Source organism: Phocoena sinus, chromosome 3, assembly GCF_008692025.1.
Source record: "Phocoena sinus isolate mPhoSin1 chromosome 3, mPhoSin1.pri, whole genome shotgun sequence".
Lineage (NCBI taxonomy): Eukaryota > Metazoa > Chordata > Mammalia > Artiodactyla > Phocoenidae > Phocoena > Phocoena sinus.
In genome coordinates, this window is record NC_045765.1 from 170,081,750 (window position 1) to 170,105,248 (window position 23,499).

Genomic DNA, 23,499 nt, shown 5'->3' on the forward strand with positions numbered 1-23,499 from the left:
TCTTGGGGCAGATCTTGAAGGAGGCTGTCCTAGGGCGGGTACTTTACGTGAGAGACACGTGTAAAAATACAAATAAAGCTTATTACAGATTACGAGAGAGTTGACGAAGCAGCGTCTTATTTCTCAATGGCAGCATACAAACAGGACTGGCTGGGCTCACCTACAAGACCCCCCAAGGGGGAGTGGGGTCACAGAGCTTCGTACTTAGGGCATACGTCTGTGTGTTTTCTCTTTGTCAACACACAGCTGAGGAAACCGAGGCACCAGGAGGTGAAGCCACTTTCCTGAGACCATGCCACAGGCCTGGAGTTCTTGCCCTGGCCCATGGGACCCTGGTTCATCCCTGAATTCTACAAGCATTTACTGAGAGACAGGCGCAGCTCCTGTCCCTCAGGATACGACAGTAGACAAAACTAACATCTGACCCTGGAGAGATTTTCTGGAATCAATGAGCACGAAAATTCTGTACCAGGAACAAAGATTTATCTAAACAGACCCAAGAGATGATGATGATGGTCATGGATAATGGTTGAGAGTAAGGACAGTTTTGCCTGACCACGTAAGGTATGCTAGAGTTCTATCACTGAAATCCAATAACCAATAATCCAATCCCATAAGTGACCTTTGTGGAAAGTGATATTTCTGGCGCACTTACACGGGACCAGACGCTGGTAGAAGCAGCCTGCCATCTGGAGTAACACTGAACAGACAGCAGCTGGGCATCACTTAAATGCCTCCCCTAAGGGTTCAGTACAAGGAGGAAGCCCAGGAGAGGGAGGGAGGGGACCCCCCAGCTTTCTCCCCACACCACGGGGTGGAGGCCGTCCTCGGAGAAGCATCAGTTTCTGGCTACCGTGGCTGCCTCTGCTTCCCCTGCCCTCTCAGGGCTGCCGGCCACTCCTGCATCCTGGGCTGAGTCCTGCATGGTTTGGAGATGCAGAGGGGCCTATTCAGGGTGTCCCAACCACCACTTCGCATCTGAGTTATGGGATGCTTAAAATCACGAAGCTGGAAGCCGAGGAGTGGGTGACTTAGCCCGGGGCTGGGGTGAGTGTTCACTTGAGTCCCTTGTAATGCGCTTCACCAAAGCCGCCTGGGCAGCTTGGACTACAAGGGGATGAGCCACTCACACGATCCCAGGGAGAGATTCCATGCAAGAACTAAATATTCCCAATCAGCCTGAGCTTTAACATTCTGATGGATTTAGTCCCAAGTAACTTTAGTTTCCCCTGCACATAAAAGTCACACGCACAGACACACCCCTCTTTGTCTAAATTAGTGAGGTTTTTCGGCTTTTCAACACTGTTAACTAGTTGCCTTGAGGCACCCTGGATTCCTCTGACTTAGCAAGAACTCGGCGCACTATGGAAAGAGAACCCCAGTGCCTGTAGCAGTGCTCTTAACATCCTTCTCCCCAAGGCTCCTTGGAGATGTATGATCAGAGGTCACAGTGAGGTCCACGCTGTGTTACCTGGAACACAGGTGCAGAACCAGCTGTCCGGGGAGAAGGGGCCAAGTTGGTGCAACACCTCAGCGGACCCTGGGAGCCCTGGCTGTCTGGCCCCTTGTTTCCTTCGGACAGGAGGTTCATTTTGCAGAAGTGGTGCTGTGCTATATCTTCCTTGGTTGACCGGGGGCTTCATTTCGTAAACCATCCTGGACGGTGTGCACTTGGCGTGTCGCTTCAAGCACAGAAGGAGCCCACAGTGGCTGAGCTTCTGTCTGCCGTCCAGCCCTGCGCAGACCGTGGGGGCGCCCGGCTGGCTGCAGGATCGCTGACGGGTGAAGCGAGGACCAGGTTGGGTATCAGTTCCAGGAGCTCCTTCGGTCCCAGAAAAACCCCCAGGTGGGCCTCCAATGCCTCGGTGGGTGATGGGCCTCAGGCGCTAAATTCCTTTTGCAAATACTGACCCATCTCTCTCGCTCATTACCAGGCTGTGGGGCGTGGTAGCCGAGGAGTCCGGCTGAGTCGGGCCACTGGCCCTCTGAGAGGACACATCTTCCCAAGGAGGCCCCGCTACCCTCACAGCAGTGGGGGGCAAGGTCCCGGCCTCTCAGATGCTGGTCTGTGTCCGCCATCTCTACCCTAAGTGAGGGACCAGGGACCCACAAACTCAGAGAGAAGGGAGACGGTGCCTCCCTCCCTCCTGGGTTTTACTGTCTCTGGGGGAGGCACCCAGCTTTCTGCTTTTGAGGCTCAGCTCAAACAGAGCCACCCCCTGTGGATCTTTAAAATCAGGACGTATGAGATCATATGTGTTGTGGCGGGTACCTCCGCCGTCTGAAGGGTCTAGCGGGCCTTTCATCCCATAAAAACGTTACTCAGATGATTTCCACAGCCCCTCTGTGAAGATGAAGCAAGTGAGAAGCAGACAGACTACGGACAAGCCCAGGGAGTGATGGCTGAGGAGGGCAGGGCAGAGGACCACGGCTGCCTCCTAGGGGTCCTTCCCAACCCCCGTGTCAGGGAACCTGAGCTTTCTTCGGAAACGTGGAGGGGCGGCAGTACTGGGGACAGGTGAGTAGGATGACAGAGCCCTGCTTTCTGTGGCCCGTCCCACAAGTGTGCAGCGTCCACATTCCCTCTACAGCCTGGACAGGCCTCGCCAGCGGGTTCTTCTAACAGGTTTCACTCAGTAAGAAAAGGAAACGCCAGCGAAGGGGATAGAGGCTGCGAGGGAGAATGTTCCTACGTCCACAGCACACCATCCCTCCCACAGCCTGCACTGAGTAAGACAGAACAAGCGCCATCTACTACGAGACCTTCGCTCCCACTGACAAGGCCTTGCAGGCTGTTTCCAGCCCCGGTGCACTTTATTTGGCTCACCTGTTCAGGCAGTTCTTGTTCCTTTTGCCTCTGCTGTCACGGATTATGTGGCAGTGGTTGGCACTTCTGTTCCCCAGACTCAGGAGCACCAAGGCCTCAGCATTATATCTGCCAAACCCTGGTACCCATTCAGAGGAACATGGCAGTTCTTACCTGGGGGGACAGGCGGACACTTTGCAAGGCATGACCCCTGTGACAGGCCGGGTGTCGGGGCTGCAGAGTGATGCATTCACCGGGAACCTCAGGTCTCTGTAGCAGCCTGCTCTGGTGCTCATCTGCCCTGTGAGAGAGTGGAGTGCACAGTGAAGACTCACAAACATGCCCTGTGGTAAAAGGCAGACGAAGAGCTAAGGAAATCTCCTGAAAAAATCTTTACTGTATTGGCACGTCTTTGCATTAATGGCCTTTGGCTGACTACTAATATTCTACTTTTCTGGCCTGTCTTGGTGATTTCTATCAGGGAATTGCATCAATTCTAGGATGGCTTGTATCTTCCCCCTACATTTTAACATCTTCTAACGTGTGTCTTGTTATGGGTGCCAACATATATTTGACAAAACAATCTTTTGGTTCTTTTCTATTGTTTCCGGAATTGGAAACACCGGACATTTTTTTCAAAACAAACCCATATTAAGTACACTCACTTGTGCTTCTCAGTGAGAGGGCACAACAGGAAATGATCGGTAATAAACCAGAAAGAAATACAGACAACAAAGTGATAAGCGCTTCCCCACCAGAGAATTCACAGAGCAAAATACCTCCAGGGTTGCAGCCGGATGGTGACCTTTTCACAACAATGGCTCGGATGTTGCCTCAAATGAGGTCAATGGAAATGAAAGTTGGTCTGATTCTCAGCTCCATTTATATCCCCAGGGCTACTCAGGCTTTCTGAGCATCTCTCAATATGTTCGATATTTCAATTCATTAAATTTACTGAAAAAGGTACCAATGGGGCTTCCCTGGCAGTCCAGTGGTTAAGATTCTGCCCTTCCAATGCAAGGGGTGCAGGTTTGTTCCCTGGTTGGGGAACTAAGATCCCACGTGCCATAGGGCATGGCCAAAAAATAAATAATTTTTTAAAAAGGAACCATTACTTACAGCAGGGTACCTAGACTAGTCAGAATCACAGAGACAGAAAGTAGAAGGGTGGTTGCCAGGGGATGGGGGATGAGGGGCTGGGGAGGTGTCTCATAGGCAGAGTTTCAGTTTGGGAAGATGGAAAAGATCTGGAGATGGATGGTGGTGACATTTGTGGTTAAAATGGTTCAAAAGTGGTTAAAATGGTACACTTTATATCATATATAATATATATCATATATTTTACCACAATACAAAAGGGCTGTAAATAGATATATATCTTGAAGGATGAAGTTAAGGAGTTCATTCAGTGAAAAGGAACACAAAAAAAGAAAGAAAAAGAACGAAACCAGTGTCGATTTTAAAAATTAGCACAGTTAATATTAAGATTTAAAATGATTTTTATTGCTGTGCTTGGAAAATGGATGCAGTCCTCCTGTCCATGAGGCCCATCTGTTTTACTTCCTCTGCAGTCAAGGCTGCACTGCTTAGAATGACCTGCATCCAACTTGGTCCCCACAGGCAGGTGACCAGAGGTGTCTCATAAAGGAAGGGACCCAAGACATGGTTTCAGAGGACCAAAGCCACAGGCTGGCAACTCCATGCTCAACAGCATCTAATGCTCGGTTCTCTATGAAACCGAGTCCCTTACTTAAAGAACACTAAAAGTCTCTAAGATATATGTGGAAACAAGTTTGACATTTGGCTTTGCGTTGTCGAAAGGAATAAGGCAAGTCGATGGGGAAAGTTCCCTTCTCTAGAGAATCAGTTTCCTTGATCAGTAGAGGGAAAAGAGCCCTCCTGGGTCCCAAGCACAGATCTCATTCATCTGAGCCCCAGACCACTTCCTGCCTTGGGTATGGCCCTGTCGGTGCTGATGGAGGACATCAGAGGTGACATAGGACCCTTGTGGTTTTGTGCGATTATTCAGCTCTCTGCCAACTTGACACAATCATATTTTAACCAAGTTAAACAGTTTTTATTTGATGCACCCCAGTGAGGATTTCACAACTGTATCTTCCTGATTTTAATGGTCTCTCATCAGGAACAGCATATTAAAAGTGACTTTGATAAAGGTCATGGAATATTTCTGCAGAAATCTAAGAAAATTTACTTAAACATGTTGAGAAACTTGAAAGTGAGTATTTCTATGAAAGAACAAGATTTAAGTCACATACAGCAAGTGTCCCGGAGCAGTAACGGGAAGAAGGTCAAGGTGAACCTCAGTCCCACGAGGCAGAAGAATGATAATAAAAAAGAATATTTCCAGGCTCTGCTAAGACTGAAGCCGTGGCATTTGTTCTAATATATAGATTTAGTAAAATCAAAGATGGGCTTGGTGACCTGTGTAGCAAGGCCATGGAGCCCTCGTGGCCACAGCTTTCCTGGGGACGGGGGGAACCAAGAGGCACATCAGGCAACGCAACCCACTGACACCTGCTGGGCTTCACTGTGGAAGGAAGCACATATCGGAAATCCATCTCTTTCAAGGGTCCTTGATGTGGTACCAAGCCAGCTGTGTGCCCTGTCACTACGTCACACACAGAACAGACGCAAACACGCAGTGATGGGCACTGGAGGAAGGTCCCTCACGTCCTACACTCCAAGCCTTGCACAGGTTCGCCCTCGTCCACTTTCCTGGAGGCGCTTTCCTGGGCATCACCCTGACTGCACGTGGCGATGGATTACTGACCTGCCCCCGTCTCCTGCCCTGCACCCGCTCTTAGCCCCTATGTCCCTAGGCTGCCTCCTGGACTCACAGACCTGGCTGTCTAACAGATGCACAAATACATGAACATCCATTTCAAAGCAGGCTTCCTCCAGCCCCACCTGTCCGGGTCTCTGTGTGTTCAAGGGATCAGTCTTGTAGTCCCCTGCCCCCCACGCCCATGCCTTACTCCAGGCATTCCTCCTTCAAGTCCAGCTGTTGGACTGATACCACAGATACTTCCTTCACACACGCACACACACACACACACACACACACACACACACACACACACACATGCTCATGCCACTCCCAGGTTAAAAGTTTGTTTTTCTCTTTTTAAGCTGGAGACTTCCCAGCCTTGTCCTCCAGCTCTGCTGCATCCCTGTCATGCCGACATCCCCCCTGGTCCTCTGACTCCCAGCTGTTTCTCTACCTGGAATACGGTCCCCCACTGCCACACCCGGCAGAAGGCTTCTTATCCCTTTAAGTCAGACCCACATCCCCCTGCCTCTGAACTCCCATGCTCCCTGACTTGAGAGCACATCTGAATTCTCTGGTAGTTTAAACACAGAGTCCTGGCCACCTCAGAGCCTTGGATTCAGCAGGCGTCGGGTGGGGGCTGTGGATTTACATTTCTAACCGATGCCCAGGTGCTGCTGGCACTGCTGCCCTGTGGACCACACTTTGAGAACCGCGCTTTATGCAATATCCAAGGCCACCACTTTTATGTCTCAGGTCACAGAGCCGTGATATACACGTAGTAAAGAATAAATACCTGGTCTTTGTCCCTGGTTCTTGGCACACAGCTCCTAGAACCTTTGGAGTGTCTTTTGTGTGCCGCTGAGCTGGCGGGTGGCGGGGTCCCTTCACAGCTTATGGACGGGGCTGGACCCCAGAAGCATCAAGGCATGATTAGAGGGTTTCAGCCCAATCCTGGGCCTCTGGGGAGGGGAAAGGGGCTGGAAATTTAGTTCAGTTACCAATGACCAATGATTTAATCAATCCTGTGTAATGAAATCTCCATGGAAACCCCTAAACAACGTGTTCAGAGAGCTTCCAGGAAGATGGCACACCCCGGCTTCATGGGGTCCAGAACCCTTCCCAACCTCTCCCTGTGTATCTCTTCATCTCGCCGTTCCCTGGTGTCTTTTACAATAAACCAGTGACAGTAAGTAAGTAAAGTGCCTTCATTAGGTCTGTGAGCTGGTGTAGCAAATTACTGAACCTGAAACCGGGGGGGAGTGGGTAGGAGAGTGTAGAACGCACAGCTTTGTAGCCAAGTCAGACAGAAGTGTGGGTGCCCTGGCATGCAAATGGCATGCAAATGGCATCTGAAGTGGGAGCAGTGCTGTGGGACTGAGCCCTTCACCTGTGGGGTCTGATGGTGACTCTATGTAGTTAGTACCGGAGTTAGATTAATGCAGGACACCCCGTTGGAAGCTGGAAAATCTGACAATGCTGGTTGGTGTGGACAAAACCCACACATTTGGTGTCCGGAGTGTTGTGAGTAAAGACAGTTCCTGCCAGGCTAGCCCAGGTTTGTGCTCATTTGTCCTAGAAAAATGGTAAGCAACCCTTTTCCCTCTCAGTAGCATCCAGGTTTGGGTAAGACATTATATGGTGAACCTAATGTCAAAGTTCAGTGGACATATATGTGTCATCCCTTAGATCAAATTTCCTGAGAGCGGAGAGTACAACCTGCCTGGATTGATTTGCTCCCACACTTATTAGGCAGTTTTTCAGCCATCGACCAATTTCATTATATTCAGTAACTTCTAAGCCCCAGCAAGTTAATACAGTCAGCTCTCCTGGTCCAAGGGTTCCGAATCTGCTGATTCAACCAACTACAGATGGAAAAAAATCAGAAAAACAATCCCAGAAAGTTCTAAAAAAACAAACTTGAATTTTCCTTGTGCCAGCAACCATTTACCTAGCATTTACCAAGTATTTACAACTATTTAGGTAGCATTTACATTCTATTAGGTATTATAAGCCATCTAGAGATGATTTAAAGTACGTGGGGGGATGTGCATAGGTTATTTGCAAATACCACCTCATTTTATATAAGGGACTTGAGCATCTGCAGATTTTGGTATCCATGCAGTTTCCTGGAACCAACAGGGAAGGATGACTGTAGTGAGTTAATAATATTTGGCAAAAAGAATCATCCAAGTAAGGGTATATTCTCTTCTTTATACAGTACTTAGGATGAACTAGGCACAGTTTTGATGACTGACCCATGTATCAATGCAGAGACGAAATCTGAATCAATGTTTTATGAGTCTACTTTTCCACTTGCTAACAGGGAATAAGAGACTATTAAATTAAAAAAAAGAAACACATGTCATTTTAAAGCTGTTCTGTAGGGAATCTTGTGAACTCCATTAAATTAAATCCTGCGAACTCCTTGAAATTAAGCCAGATAATCTTAATGACCCAATTTACATGAGGACCTACTGAACAAGAGTACCATTTTCTAAAACTGCTGGTTGTCAGTTCTAATAGTAGAGAAGGAAAATTAATCTTTTCTCTCCACTTATATGACAATTTAAAAGTCAATTTTTAAAAAAATTCTTTAACCAAAATCTTCTGGCTTTTTAGGTGTGACTCTATGAATAATGTCTTCAGTTTGGTTTCCAGTTTTGAGATTGAAGACTTGTGAAATTCAATGCTTATGCTCAAGTCTTAACAAAGAATCAGGCCTTAATGAACACTGATGGTCCTGAGTGAGGTACAGGCTCTCGATCAAGCAAATAGGAAATTGTTTTTCTTTGAAATAGAAACATAACTTTACTTTATTAATGTATTCATTTTTCTTTCTTAGTGGAGACATTTGTTTGACCTTGGTGTCAGCCAAGTCCCAAACTTTTACCGGTTAATCGGATAAGAGGGAAATCTAGATCTAGTCATTCATGGAATAATTTAGTAACAATGTGATAGAAAAAATATAACCCAAAGAAAAACACTGAATTTGTCCAATGCATGTCCAAGTTCTGACTCTGCCAGTTAATTTTTTTTTTTTTTTTTTTGCGGTACGCGGGCCTCTCACTGTTGTGGCCTCGCCCGTTGTGGAGCACAGGCTTTGGACGCGCAGGCTCAGCGGCCATGGCTCACGGGCCCAGCTGCTCCGCGGCATGTGGGATCTTCCCGTACCGGGGCACGAACCCGTGTCCCCTGTATCGGCAGGCGGACTCTCAACCACTGCGCCACCAGGGAAGCCCTGTCAGTTAATTCTTTCAGCTGGTGACACTGGAGACCTTTCATTTTTCTTAGTGGGACACTACTGACATTTTAGGTACCAGTATTACTTGTGCAGCATGGTTGTCATATCATAAGACTTTTAGCACCCCTGGATCTGCCCACTAGATGCTGAAAGCAACCCACCCCCACTCATCATGGCAACTAAAATGCCTGCGCACATTTCCAAATGCTCCTTCTGAAAGACAGTACAGTCTTCAGTGGAGGACACTGATGGGCCACAAGCAGATGAGGAAGAAAGGGAAAATGTAGAGTGTTGCCTGGAAATTTTAAGCAATTAGTGGAAGTAGGACAAAACAGGAGAGTGATCATCAGGTTCACAGCAAAATTCATTTAAGAAAATGGCAAAAATGCTATAAAACAGAATTTACGGTGTGTAGCTAAAAGTAAGATTCAGAGGGTATTTTCATGGCCTTAAATACTTATATTGATAAAAATAGGTATGAATGGAAATAAATGAAGCCAATACTTAATTACAGCGTTAAAAGAAAGGATAGATCAAGGAAGCAGACAGAAGGAACTGATATAGATTGGAACAAAAGTCAATATATTAGAAAATGAACAGACATCAGTATATTTGGATGCAGACAAAAATGTGAAGCAGAAGTTAATATGTTAGGGGAGAGAAAATGGTGAATCCAGGAGCTGATGTTTTGGGGGAGGGGGCTACCCTCAAGCATAACAACCTACAACCCAGCTCACTCCTCTCTTTCCTGCTCTTCCCTCAATTACAGGGGCTCCATGTCAGCACTGCAGTCTTTACGTCTCTTGTCTATGAGGCTGTGGGGGAGATCCCACCAATGAGAAGTACGAGCACAGGATGTGGACAGAGCCACAGCATCATGTCCCTGGCAGAGAGGATAAACACTGGCTTTGGCAGATGTGAGGTCTGCAGTAGTCTCCAGACATTTTCCTGGGAAGCACCTGCTCCAATGCTGGCTTAACTCTAATCCTTACCAGGAATTTCTGGAATGTTCCACACCTTCCACCTCTTTAATAGCCAGAGCAACTGAGAGCTACATGGGTCTGTCTCTGACCTTTACTCCTCCAACTTCTTCAGCTATTCTGTAAGTACATGATCCTTTATATTAAAAACCTTCCTGCTTGAAATGCCTAGTGTGTTTTCTGCTTTCCTGGCTAAACTGTCACTGACATACTAACTTAATGAAGAAAATAAACAATAAGCACACATACATAAAATAAGAAATGAGAGACTTCCCTGGTGGCACAGTGGTTAAGAGTCTGCCTGCCAATGCAGGGGAAGTGGGTTCAATCCCTGGTCCAGGAAGATCCCACATTCCACTGAGCAACTAAACCCTTGCGCCACAACTACTGAGCCTATGCTCTAGAGCCCACGAGCCCAAACTACTGAGCCCGTGTGCCACAATTACTGAAGCCCACACGCCTAGAGCCCAGGCTCCACAACAAGAAAAGCCACTGCAATGAGAAGCTTGTGCACCACAATGAAGAGTAGCCCCCGCTTACCGCAACTAGAGAAAGCCCATGCACAGCAACAAAGACCCAACACAGCCAGAAATACATACATACATACATACATACATAAAATGCAATTGGTTTGGTGCCGACAATGTTCTAGTTCTTTATATGGGTAGGGGTTGCACAGATATTCTTACTTTCAAAAAGTAATCTATAGTCTTCAAAAAAATTAATAAGAAAATATGATTAAATATTCTGATAATACTAAAGTTTTAATGCATAGAGTGTGAAATTCATGAGTATTTATGGTAAACCCTTCAACACATAGTACTTGACACACAAAATGAAGAGGTACTCAATAAACATTGGTTGAATTAGTGAAGGTAAACTATTGGCTACTAGACTCTCACACTTTAAATGATGACACCTTACCTAAAACTGTAGTATAGAACCACATACAGAGAGGTTATTTTTAAATTTATATAAGAATAATACTCTTTATTTTCAAAGAAAAAAGAGTCATTCAGGTCCCTTACATTCAAAAAAAAAAACAGAAAAAGGAACGGGAAGTCTAGAAGGGGGTGCTCTCATGCTCCACCACTCGATGTCAACTGCATTATTGACAAGAAGAGAGGTACCTTGCATCTCCAACAGGAGGAAGGTTATGACTTTACTACCAGCAGAAGGAAGGAAGAATTTCTCCTTGTCTGGCAACAGTCCAGCCAGTAAGAAACTGCACAGCTCAGCCAATGGAAAGTCTCTATACTTCAAACACCCAGTTTCCTCCAATGGACTTTTCATTTATAACAGCCCATCACAACTTCCTTTTCTCCTCTATAAAAGAATGTTCCTCTCCTTTATTCTCTGGACTTGCCTGTGGTTTGACATAAATTGCATGTCCAGAATTGCAGTTCTTTGCTGTTCCCTGATAAACCCATTTTGCCGGTAAAATAACTAGCTATTTTATTGTTTTAGATCAACAAAAGCATCAATAATGGTTGAATGTATTTGCTCAAGAATGTGAACTCCCATATTAAAAATGAGCTATTGATTTAATATGTAAGGAGGAACTCTCTGCAAAGGAAGGATACAAGTGATGTGATAACATGGAAAAGCTTATCATTAACGAACTTCTGAAAGAGAGCACACACACGTAAGCTGGAACATAAGGAAGAGATGGGACAGGATTTATTAAAAGGTTTGCAGTGACCTTGGGTCAGAGGAAGATTTGTCTTCCCTATTTTCTATGTTTGTGACATTTGTAATGAAATATAATTCCAACGTGTACAGATTTGGGCCTTCATGAAAATGCACATCCCTTCTTTCTGACATCCTGGGCAGTCTTCTCAAGGACACCTGGCAGTGCAGGATGAGGCAGGAGGGGCCTGACCTCTCAGGTGATGTTCACCTGACCTCATATTGGCCTGCAGCCTGTCTGCCTACCTGCTCGGGCCTCCCCTTCCCCTTCCTGTTCTTTGCCCCCAAGAAAGCTCAGCAACAAAAGCCTAAGAGATGCACCAGGGAGGGAGGAGCTGGGAGCAGGGGAAGCTGACATCCTGGTTTCTGTTTTGATCCACGTGGTAATTGTCCATTGACACAGAAAGTCAAACTGGAAAGTACGTCAGGGGCCCCATAAAGCACACACCCACACAGGCACTGAAGAAGAAGGAAGGGTTCTGGGCCTGTTCACATTCCCTCTTCAGTAGAGGGTGGATGGAAGGCAGACTCCACATCAGGGCTCTGCTCCTTGGGCTGTGCCCAGACTCTTACATCTGAGCTCTTAGGGAACATCCCAGGTATCACATGGCCAGGCTGCTTGTAAAGGTTTTGGTTACGCTTTGAGAAACCATTCTTCACAGTTTATCCAGGGCTGCAGAAAATTCCATGAGAACAGAAGGTCTTTGCTTCACTTGAGAATCTGAAAATCTGAACCCACAGTCGTGGCTGAGAACATCTGCATTTCTTTCTTCATATTCCTGATTTTGTTTCTTAATTTCTGTATGGTTCTTATCAGATCATTTCTCCCTTATGAGTTGCCTCTGAAATCTCTCTCAAACTCCTGCTTTTCTGTTGTCTATTCATTACATTGTGCTTACCTATATTTCAACCATCCCATAACCTCACTTGAAGAAAAAATGGTGAACTAAAGATTAAGCAAAAGAAACGGCTCTCATCCTTGTGTGCAACGTCTATGCCTGTGTACCAAAGGGCTTTTCTTAGGTCCTTAGTCAGAGACTTTCACTCACAATATGCATATACTCTGTACACTCAAGATCTTGGGTTCAGCATTTACCTGGACCTAAAGTTCTCAGTTCGTGAGTCTGAAAAGGTTACAGGCTGGCATGTTGTCAAGGTCAGATGCTAAGATAGCAGACTGGGTGTAGAAAGGGAAAATAGGAGCTCCACAGGACAGGTTTCAGAACCAGTGGCCTAACTGTCTGGGGCATTCAGTGGGGGGCCGAGGGCTCTGCAAGGTCAGGGCTGCCCCTGTGGACAGGACCACATGCTGCCTTATCACACCACGGGCTGGACTGAACTCCGCGTGGCGACCTGAGTCCTCCCAAGAAGGGCACGCTCCATCCATGAGGCTGGGGAACCAGAAAGCATTTCACAGGATCATTTCTCTCCATCTCCTTTAAATGCTGCATAAGAGAGTAAACTCGTCTGTTATGCTGGAAACTGCAGCTTCCAGGATGTACTTCCTGTACCCTTCTCCCCACTCCTCCTCCTGAGCTGCCCCAAAGTCCTGCCCACTGGCCATTGTCCCATCCTGGTAGGAAAAGGGCAGGCCATGCTTTGTCCACTCACTGTGGCAGCTACCAGCTTGCACACCCCATGGGCACACAGAGACACACAGAGACATGCTGCATGCCCCTCTCCAAGTGTGTGTGTCCACCACACATGCCTGAACACACCAGTGTGCAAAAAACACACAGGACCTTGAAGACAGCAGCACAATTCATAATAGGGAGGAATGTGTTCACCTCCCCTGCCTGGGGCCACGTGCCTAGTATTATTGTGTAATTTCCTCTTGCTTTAAGAGTTTAGTAACCTAAACAGTCCAATTTCTTAAGCAAAGCTATAACACTAATGGAAAAGAATAGAATCTGACATTTACTTGGCCAGACTAAGTGTTAGAGCTTTACAGGTATTCTCTCCTCTAATCCATAAAGGAACCCTATACGGGTGATTACATTATTATCCTCACTTTATAGATGGGCTTGCTGAGGCGTAAAAGGCTTAAGGAGCTCACGAGTTTTAAAGAGGCTGGGCCAGGACTCGATCCCTGACAGTCTGGCCAAAACCCCACACTGCATGTTCTAGCCTTGGCATGACAGGTCACCTGCTGGCCTGGCCTTTCTATCCAACGTGACATGCACGTGTAGAAATTTTAAGCTTTTGTTTGACTCCTGTTTGAGAAGGAAAGAGATTCATAATATATTCTGTTTCAGAACTCTTTATATACTGGAGGACAATTAACTCTATTTCACTGGGAGCTGAGTAGAAGGCTAGAAGCAAGGGAATTTGGATTCTAGGGAATTTCAATTCACTTTCAGATATGCTCCCTTCTTTACATCCAGGAGCAGAAGGATGAGAAGCCTGAGGGGCAGCCCTGGGGAAGCCACCATGGAGGGGTGACAGCGGGCTGACCCTGCATCGCCATTTCCATCTCTGGCCTTCGCATATTTATAAATGGAAAAGCGGTTGATATCTTGCATTTGTTCATTCAACAAGTATATACTTGATGCCTGGGATGTGCTGGATCCTGAGCACATAGCAGCTAATAACAAACAGCAAACATCACCAACCAACCAGCACCCTAGACCATCCCATCACGGTCACAGAATCTAAACCACAGAGAGAATGCAGTGACATGTACACACGTCACCCATGAAGACAAATATCCGGACAGGAAAGTTGAGGGTGGTGCTGCTTGGGGTTGGTGAGGACCACGGCTTGCTGCCTGAGGGCCTCCTGGAGCTGACCATTGGTGAGCAGAGCACAGCAAAGGCACACCAGAGGCGCAGGGAACACTGAACCTACAAAAAGCACTTCCACAGACCCAAGAGAAGTTTAAAACATTGAGAAAGTTTATAAAATTGAAACCAGTGTAGAAAAAAATCAAAACCAAAGAAAGGGGGAAAAAAAAATCCCGTCATTGCTCAACACAATAGCATGTAGGGATGATGAGATGTGAGGATGCATAATACAAATTCTTTCCTCTGCAGGACACTTTTTCACTTCCATGCAGCATGCCCAGATCCCGGGCTTTCTGCAGAGACTGACCTGGGAGCCTATAGAAAACAATATCCTTTCAGTCATACTATAGCCATTTACCTCCATTTCTGCATTTTTAAAAGGAGAATTGCCTCCGATGTCTCTGCACATTTTCACCGAGATTAAGTCAAATCGAGAATGAAGAAATAAAGCCAAGGCCGGTTGTTGGTCGGCATCCTTCCTAGCCACAGGCTGGGAGCCTGCAGGCCAGGCTTCTCAGGCTGCAGGCATTCCCTCTCAACATGGACAGGAATAGGTGAATGGATGAAACATTACATGCCAGGTACCTACGGGATGGACCAGTGATGCCCAAATTCTGGACTACTAAAGTCGAAATGGCCAGGCTCAACTGCATATTCTCTTAATTGAAGGGGTCCTTAGAGACATTCAGACATCAAAGAGGAGATGGCACACACCGGCACCCACCATCCCAGGGTGAAGACCCTCAGGCATCAATGCAGGCCCTGACTAGGTTGGGAGTTAGTTGCCTATGGATATGAGGATGCCGGAAAACACTCCTGGCTCTGCCTCTCAGATCAAGTCACAGCATTTTCCAAAAGACAAGATTTTCACAGGGATTTAGCCTGGGGATACTAGACACTCCACTTTATCCCACATTGAAATGGTCACGAATCTAAAAGTTCAGCTGTGCCCCAAGAGATGATGAATTTTGGAGGTCAAATCTGTTTGTAGGTGGTAGGGATGCTCGAGGTTTTAATTTAAAATTACTTTCCCCATATAAACAATAGTAAACTCTAAAGGCAAATTTAAATGTTTCTTCCTTTGTTTTCAAACATCTGAATATTCTGGGAAAATAAAAATATAGACAGCCATATGCCCAGTGGTATTTAGGATTTCTGGGCTCTATTTTTACACTAGGTTTTAGATAATTATGCTTTCAGACGAGTTTCATGTGGGTTGGGGGTCTCCTCAGCCACCTGGCTGAATGTTTACGGAGACACAAGTATCATTTCTCTGACTGGGGGCACATCTGTAAAGCAATTTCTCAACTGTGCTTCCAATCTCTCAACTATCTGTCAGAAAGAAAAATCTCATAGTCCACAAGAATGTTAGAATCAAGCTGGCCAATATTCTAAAATGATCCATGTTAATAGATAAGAGAGAATAAGAGTATAAAATTTGAAAAATACATTAAAAAAGAGAATAATCCTTTAACTGGGGAAAGCCCAAAGCTGAACTCTAGCCATGGAAGGTGGTGAGTTTAACGAGCAATGTGATGAAGCTCTACCTTTATCTTTTTACAGAAACCAGCTCTTGCCAGATCTTTGGAAATCATTTTAAAATTTTCACATTTTGCCAAAATATCTGGACGAGGAGTATTCAGTCTAAAGGACTGTGATTATATCAAAGAATATCTAAGTTTTCAGTAATTCTAACAATAGAATGAGTTCCAGCTGTTGACAAAATCCTTATCATTTTTTTTTATAAAGGAAAAGAAACCCATCATTTAAGCAAAACTACACAGGAAACTGGAAAATATTCCATAAACGAAGCATGTGTTTTCACGAGAAGCATGCATCATCTCTGTGGTAAGCGCTAGATATAGTACAGACATGAATGCCTGCACATTGAAGGACCTTGACAGTGGAAGAAGGAAGATAACTCCAGGAAAGCAGAGAGGGTGAACTCCTGGGAGCTGCTGCTAGAGTCTAAATGATGCCCAGGTGTGCTTAAGTGACAGCTTTCCTGGCATGATGACACCCTAACAGGCACCAGAGCTTGGAGGGTGGTGATGATGGCCATTTATGGATGGCCCGTGACATCCTTGTGTCTGTTCTGCTTAACAAGAAGCTGGCCCGATATCTGATTTTCCTGACCACACTGACCTGTCTGAAATGACAGCAGGACATGCCCTTCATTTTGCTATAGGCAGGTGTTACCCATCTTTAAGGTTCCAAGTTTGGTTAATGAGAAGGGGGCGGCAGGACTTGAAACCCACATGTGCACCTCCCTCCCCATGCAGGAGGATGGTGGAGGGGGAGCCATCCATGACCACGTGACCACCACAGGAGCGTGAGAGGGGCTGGGCCTAGGATGGGTCCCAATGCCCCCAGTGAGGGTGTGTGTGCAGGACTGTGGGGCTCTGGGGACAGGGAAGGGTTCCTGCTCCCCAGGAAGAGTGGACGAGATGGACTTCTTCATCTTACCCTGAACCTTTGGGGGCTCTTGAAGAAAGGGATGGGGTGAACATCGCACAGGCCTCCTGAGGAAGTTGGTCCCTCTCCAGGGGATGAACTTGTTTTCCTCTCCTCTGCTTTTCTGGGGGGTAAGACGGCTAAAGTGGGGATGTGTTTTGTAATTTATCCAGGCCTTGGATAAAGACAGAGAAGTGGTTTCATGAACTTGGCTCAAAGGTGACCCAAGGCAGGGAGGAAAAAGCCAGAATAATTTCAGTTGATCTCTGAGACCTAGAAGGACAAGCCCAAGCCTTTAGGTAAAGTTTAAAAAAGTAAAATGCACATTTACTCTAACATTCAAAATAAGTAAGGACGTTTTGAATATAAGGATGGGGTATGTCTAATTTGAAGTAATTCCCGTGAAAAAGATGTGATTTTTAGCCAGTGAGATGAGTAATATGAATGACTGATGCTCAAAAGCCATCTCAGCTCTCCACCTCTGACTACGACAGATACTCAAAATACAGCTAACCCAGCACCCTCTGTGCCACATTTCTGGGGTCCTCTCTGAGTTCTCATGAACGCCTACATACGACAGTTTATAATCTCGCATGTTATGTATGGGTGTGCGGTAATTCCTCCCTCCAGATTGCACGTTTTGAAGGACAGGTCCGGTCTGTATGATTCCTCATTATAGACTCAGAACTCAGTGTGGTGCCTTGCACACTTAAGGAAGAATGTAAGTGCTCAACGCCTTGGTTGAGCTGTACAGAGGTACCATGTTTCAATTAGCCTTAATGCTAATAAGTCACTAAAGACTTTTCATATAAAGTAACAATTACATTGGTGTTTCATCATGCACTTCAGAAACAGAATTAGCAAAGGTCTCTACATTTTCCCCATGTGGCTTCAAGAAGTTTGAGGTTCAGACTGACACCCACAAATGTTTGCTGACTGAACAGTGAATGAATGGTTTCATGTCAACAAATCGAGGGCCAGGTTGCTAATACTTAATTTTATTCCATTTTATTTTTATTTCTTTATTCCATTTTCTAAACCTAACCACTAAGCTAATTAAAGTTTAAGCCCTAAAAATATCTGTAGGTGGTGAAGAGAACATTACTGGGAAAGTATGAAAGAGCCTGATTTACAAGCCAGTTTTAAGATTTGTCTGAGGAACTCTAATTGTGAAACAGATGAATAGTTCCATTTGAAAGATGATAATCCCCAGACATTGCATGATGTATATCAGATAAATTAAACATAACTGTAAGCCACGTCTGAATAAGCCTTTTCATGAGTAAGTAAATCAGAGGTTTGAAATTTGTTACTCTTTGAAATGCATTGAACCGATTAAATCACAGAAGTAGATTTTTAAAAATTGCAGCATATGTAATTTTGAGAAATTTCTGATGCCTTTACACTGTCAACAAGAGTCTGGTGAAGTCATCACCATGTCTAAAAGCCCTTATCTTAGAGTAGGACATAATCGGCTAAGCTGGTTCCTATCCCCCCAGATACTCTTGGTTTAGCATCTCATTGTATGAGTCCTTGCACATCACCAATGTCCCGATGAGAGTCCGGCCGAGGCACGACTAAGCAGGATGACTGAAATAAAATCCCATGGTTCTGTCGTAAAAGTGAGTTGAAAGGGAAAAAAGAGAGCAGAGGAAGCTGTCAGAAAAGAAGATGAGAGGCACTGTCAGGAAATCTTATTTTCTATAGAGAGGTCCATTAGAACAGATTAGGAAATGGGATTATCCTTCCTTTACTGATGCCAGGTAATGTTTCTGGAATGAAACAAGTGGTGGGGGATTTCCCAGGTATCTTCTCCCAGTTCATTAATTCCCTAACTGGTTCCTTTAAAGACCCCCTTGCAGACATTAAGGTCACAAGAAGATAGCTAAGTAAAGGATGCTTCAAAGTTTCCAAATCCAGGTTATTGGGAGGTCTATGCAAGTAGAAATCTTCAAAATATAAAACATGCAGATAAAATGAAGCCAAGACCTGAACCCGATTTGGCTGCCTCTAGCCTCCATGGACTCTTTCAACTTTTAAGCCCTGTTGAGGGTTTCCACAAAGCCATGTAAGTGACAAGACATAGCAGGTGCTCAGTTAACTACAGTGACGTGTTTCTAATTTTCCTCCTGTTTGTACAGAAAGTAAGATAATCCCTGGGGACACAAGAGAGGAAAGAGAGAGAGAAGGGAGGGTGAGGTTGTGCTTTTGTCCTTTTAGGAAAATATGGGAGGGTCCACTTCAATTCAAGCCCATGGGATTTCACAAGTGCTCACATGTGGCCTGGGAGGGGATGCTTTGATTAGGTGCTGAGTCCTGGGAGCGGTATGGCATGGGCATTACCACCGGAGGACTGAATGGAAGAGCCGCAGCCTACACAAGGTGATAAAGGATGGGTATCCCACAGTCCTTCTTGCTGTTGAATTGAGAAACCTTGATTTTCCATGAATTTTCCATCAAAATTAAAAACAAACACCCATTCACTGACTCTATAACACACTTCTTTAGGCAAATGATTAGGGAATGGGTTTTGGGTTGATTTCCTCTAGAAACCTCAATGTAAAAATTAGTCCTTAGATGAAATTAGGAGATTTGCTAGTACGCTGATCATCCACTCGGTGTTTTTCAGGCTATTGAGATGGGTAATTTGATCGGTGCTGAGGAAACTGAGCGTCCCTCTGCATGCCTGCCTCTCAAAGGGAAGATGTGAGGGAAACTGTCCTAATGAAATACTCTCGTGGGCCAGACATCTTTACAGATGATGCCACGTGATTCGTTACACTCCTTTCACCACATGAAAATCGTAATGTCCTTACACAAATGGAAGGCTTTCTGATTTAATTATTATTTTAATCAAACACTGTTAGATAATCCTAAATAGGGGCAGATAAAATCAAGCATACCCAATATGGGCAAGAGAGTCGTAGGGGATGGTTATAAGAAAGAGGGAAGGGAAATAAGTAGGTTAACTTTCCCAGGTCACACACAGAGATGCCCAGAGTATGGCTCTGTTCTACTTTTTTTCTGAATGGAGGAAAACAGCAACTCCTGTGGGTCCATCACCAATGTAGGACATCCCATTTTTCTCTAGTTGCCTTTAGAGCCATTTGCTGCTAGCCTTCTGTACAGAAGGGGATTCTATTTCACCTTAGAAAGCTCTTAATGTCAGAATTTAAATATGACTTAAATATTTTATTCTTAGTTTATAATGAGAAGAATTAATATATATTAAGTATCTAGTGTTAACTTTTCGGACTTATTTTTTGGTTAATCATTCAGTTTTCCTTTATTTTCTTCATCTCGGTTATTTAGAGCAACTATCAAGAAGGCATGAGTTTACTTTTATTTTTTCCTTATTCATTATATTCTAAATTTGTACTATTCTCATTTGTGTACCATTATACTTAAATATATAGTACTGTCTGGATTAATTACTTAATTATTAAAAACTGGAATGCACAAAGCTGAAATCCATTTGTCCGAATGGAAACTTGTCTGTTTCTTAAAAATCAGAGAGAACTTAATATTTTGTTTCTAAGTTTGCACGTATTTATTCTCCACCCTTTACCAGTTAGTGCATACTGGCTCTAAGCTAAATATATCCCTCTAGTGAACTAGCTTTATCAATTAATCATGGGCTTAAAATTCTTATGGTATTAAGATGATAAACCCATCTATCACCATGTGAAATTCTTCTTTCGACATGTTGTTTCTTGTCATTTTCACAGCAACTTTCATAAAATTCTTACACTTTCTGAGTGAATTTAAGTATATGACTTGACAGCAAAATTTTTTCCAGTAAACTTTTTGAACAAGACCATTTGATAAACACCTCATTCTGTATCACTATAGTTTCCATGCAAGTTTCTATTTCTCATCATAAACATGAAATGTATAATAATTTGAGTGAATTCCATTTTAATAGTCTCAATTAAGATTACCCTTTCAAAAATCTTAAATTAGATGAAAAGCAGAAACCAATTCACTAAACCTTAAGGCCACACGCTGACATAGATGAATTAGAGAAAACAGCTCAAGTCTTCAAGTAACACTCAGCAGCACTGCTCTCTACTCTGCCTCTAGAAAGGTTAGTACCTCCCTCAGGCAGAAGCCCTGGTCTCTAATCAGGACATGATGAGGACGAGGGCAGCATGATGAGGACCAGGGCAGCGTGATGAGGACCAGGGCAGTGTGATGAGGACCAGGGCAGAGTGATGAGGATGAGAGCAGTGTGGTGAGGACCAGGGCAGAGTGATGAGGACCAGGGCAGTGTGATGAGGACCAGGGCAGTGTGATGAGGACCAGGGCAGAGTGATGAGGACCAGGGCAGAGTGATGAGGACCAGGGCAGTGTGATGAGGACCAGGGCAGCGTGGTGAGGACCAGGGCAGCGTGATAAGGACCAGGGCAGAGTGATGAGGACCAGGGCAGTGTGATGAGGACCAGGGCAGAGTGACAAGGACCAGGGCAGTGTGATGAGGACCAGGGCAGTGTGATGAGGACCAGGGCAGTGTGATGAGGACCAGGGCAGAGTGACGAGGACCAGGGCAGTGTGATGAGGATCAGGGCAGAGTGATGAGGACCAGGGCAGAGTGATGAGGACCAGGGCCGTGTGATGAGGACCAGGGCAGTGTGATGAGGACCAGGGCAGAGTGATGAGGACCAGGGCAGTGTGATGAGGACCAGGGCAGTGTGATGAGGACCAGGGCAGAGTGATGAGGACGAGAGCAGTGTGGTGAGGACCAGGGCAGTGTGATGAGGACCAGGGCAGAGTGATGAGGATGAGAGCAGTGTGGTGAGGACCAGGGCAGTGTGATGAGTACCAGGACAGTGTGATGAGGACCAGGGCAGTGTGATGAGGACCAGGGCAGAGTGATGAGGACCAGGGCAGAGTGATGAGGACCAGGGCAGAGTGATGAGGATGAGAGCAGTGTGGTGAGGACCAGGGCAGCGTGATGAGGACCAGGGCAGAGTGATGAGGACCAGGGCAGCGTGATGAGGACCAGGGCAGAGTGATGAGGATGAGGGAAGTGTGATGAGGACCAGGGCAGAGTGATGAGGACCAGGCCAGAGTGATGAGGACCAGGGCAGAGTGATGAGGATGAGGGGAGTGTGATGAGGACCAGGGCAGTGTGCCCCATGGTCCTAAGGCACCTGGCACCTCTGTGCCTATCACCAGGACAGCCGTGGGAAGTGACCTACCCCCTCCACATGAGACGGAGCACTCGGAGCGGATGGTGGCCCACGTGTAGCTGGGCTGGGTGCTGAGCTTCTTCTCACCCCCCAACCGTGGCACAGAATATTCCCAGGCAACACCCGGGTTCCTTCCCTGAAACAGAAGCTATAAAAAAAGAAAGGGAAAAAGATAATGAGTTAAATTAGAACCAATAAATAGAAGCTAATTTGTTTTAAACTACTTGAAACACCAGACATATCCATCAGAAGATTACAGTAATAAACACTGTCCATCCTCCAAATTTTACAGTAACTTTCTAAACAGGAATTAAACTAGACACAAGGACATCTATAAAATATGTGGACATTTGACTCTTTTGCCTTACATTTAGTGTTTCTTCCACAGCCTTTACCACCTAACAAGAGCATTTGGTTCTTTCCCTCCATGTTACCGTGGGAGCCCCACCAATGCTCTCCATCTGAGCAAATCAGAAAATGATACCTAAAAAGCACCTTCACAATTCCTAGTGAGTTCCAAACCACCAAGAACAGGTGAATGGATCTCATCCATGCAGGATGAAGGCTAACTCTGAGTACTTCCTCCTGTGATGGGATGCAGAGGACTTTGGCCTACTGGCATGCACTGTATGGCTCCAGGAGAAAAACATCTTACTAGTAAAGATCGCTCAGCTTGGGCACACCTGTGAGCAATGCTTAGCACATGGAATTGCGTTTGGACTCTTCATCTTCTAGCTGGAAACTCGACCACATGGACCACTTACTTTTTCCTTTATAAAGGTATTGATCCCTTGACCTGGGTGAGAGGCTTTTCTGGAAACTTCACCATTAGCCTGTTAATAGAAATCCCATCTCTGAAGTTTGGAGTCTCACTGGTCCCTGATGGGAGGTTCCAGTGGATGAAGTCACTGGAGCTTCCCTAAACTCCCTGGCCCCACAGTTCCCTCCCTGACAACATAGCTCGAGTCTAGTTGGAGAAGATGCTTCAGGACAGGTATGAGCCCTGGACAGGTGGCCTCAATGTATGATCATTGAGCCACTCTGCCGCCTGACATCCTGAGCCCCTTGCATAGGAAACAGGTTCCCAACAAGCCTCAACTACCTTCAACCCTGACCGATCTCTCTTTCCTCATTAAAGCTAAAAGCCTGAGATGGGGGGGAGAGAAATAATCAAGGCAGAAATTCACAGTGAACATGTTTATAAAGGGGCGGAGGAAGCAGCTCCGGGTCAGGAGGGGCGATGGCAGTAGGACGTGTGGAGATGGGGTGTCTCCCAGGAAGATGCAAGGACACCGGGATGGGGCTGCCAGGCCTGGAGAGCAGGTGGAGGGCCTGTGGATGGTTCACACCTGCACCCATAGGTGTGGGCTGAGGGGGCAACTTTTGAACCAGTCTTTTCTTTAAGTGTGCACAAAAATACAAAAAAAGTAGGGAATTAGCATGTCTACTGCCTGTCGCCACCACCTCCCCGGTCCCATGAGGACAAATTACATTGTTAGAAGATGCCCGTTTGTATGTCGTGAGCCTCTGCCATCTGGGGTAGAGCACAGAGGGGCTTGCGCA

The 23,499-nt window shown here is 45.7% G+C and overlaps 1 protein-coding gene across 1 annotated transcript in view; it reads right to left on the minus strand.

The window, feature by feature from the left end:
• ADAMTS16 (ADAM metallopeptidase with thrombospondin type 1 motif 16) overlaps positions 1-23,499 on the minus strand; it is a 156,121-nt gene that overhangs the window by 47,236 nt on the left and 85,386 nt on the right. The window contains exons 17-18 of the mRNA XM_032626580.1: positions 21,946-22,084; positions 2,981-3,107 (exon numbers count right to left, since the gene is read on the minus strand). Of these exons, the coding sequence (XP_032482471.1) occupies positions 2,981-3,107; positions 21,946-22,084 (266 nt within the window). The remainder of the gene's footprint in view (positions 1-2,980; positions 3,108-21,945; positions 22,085-23,499) is intronic.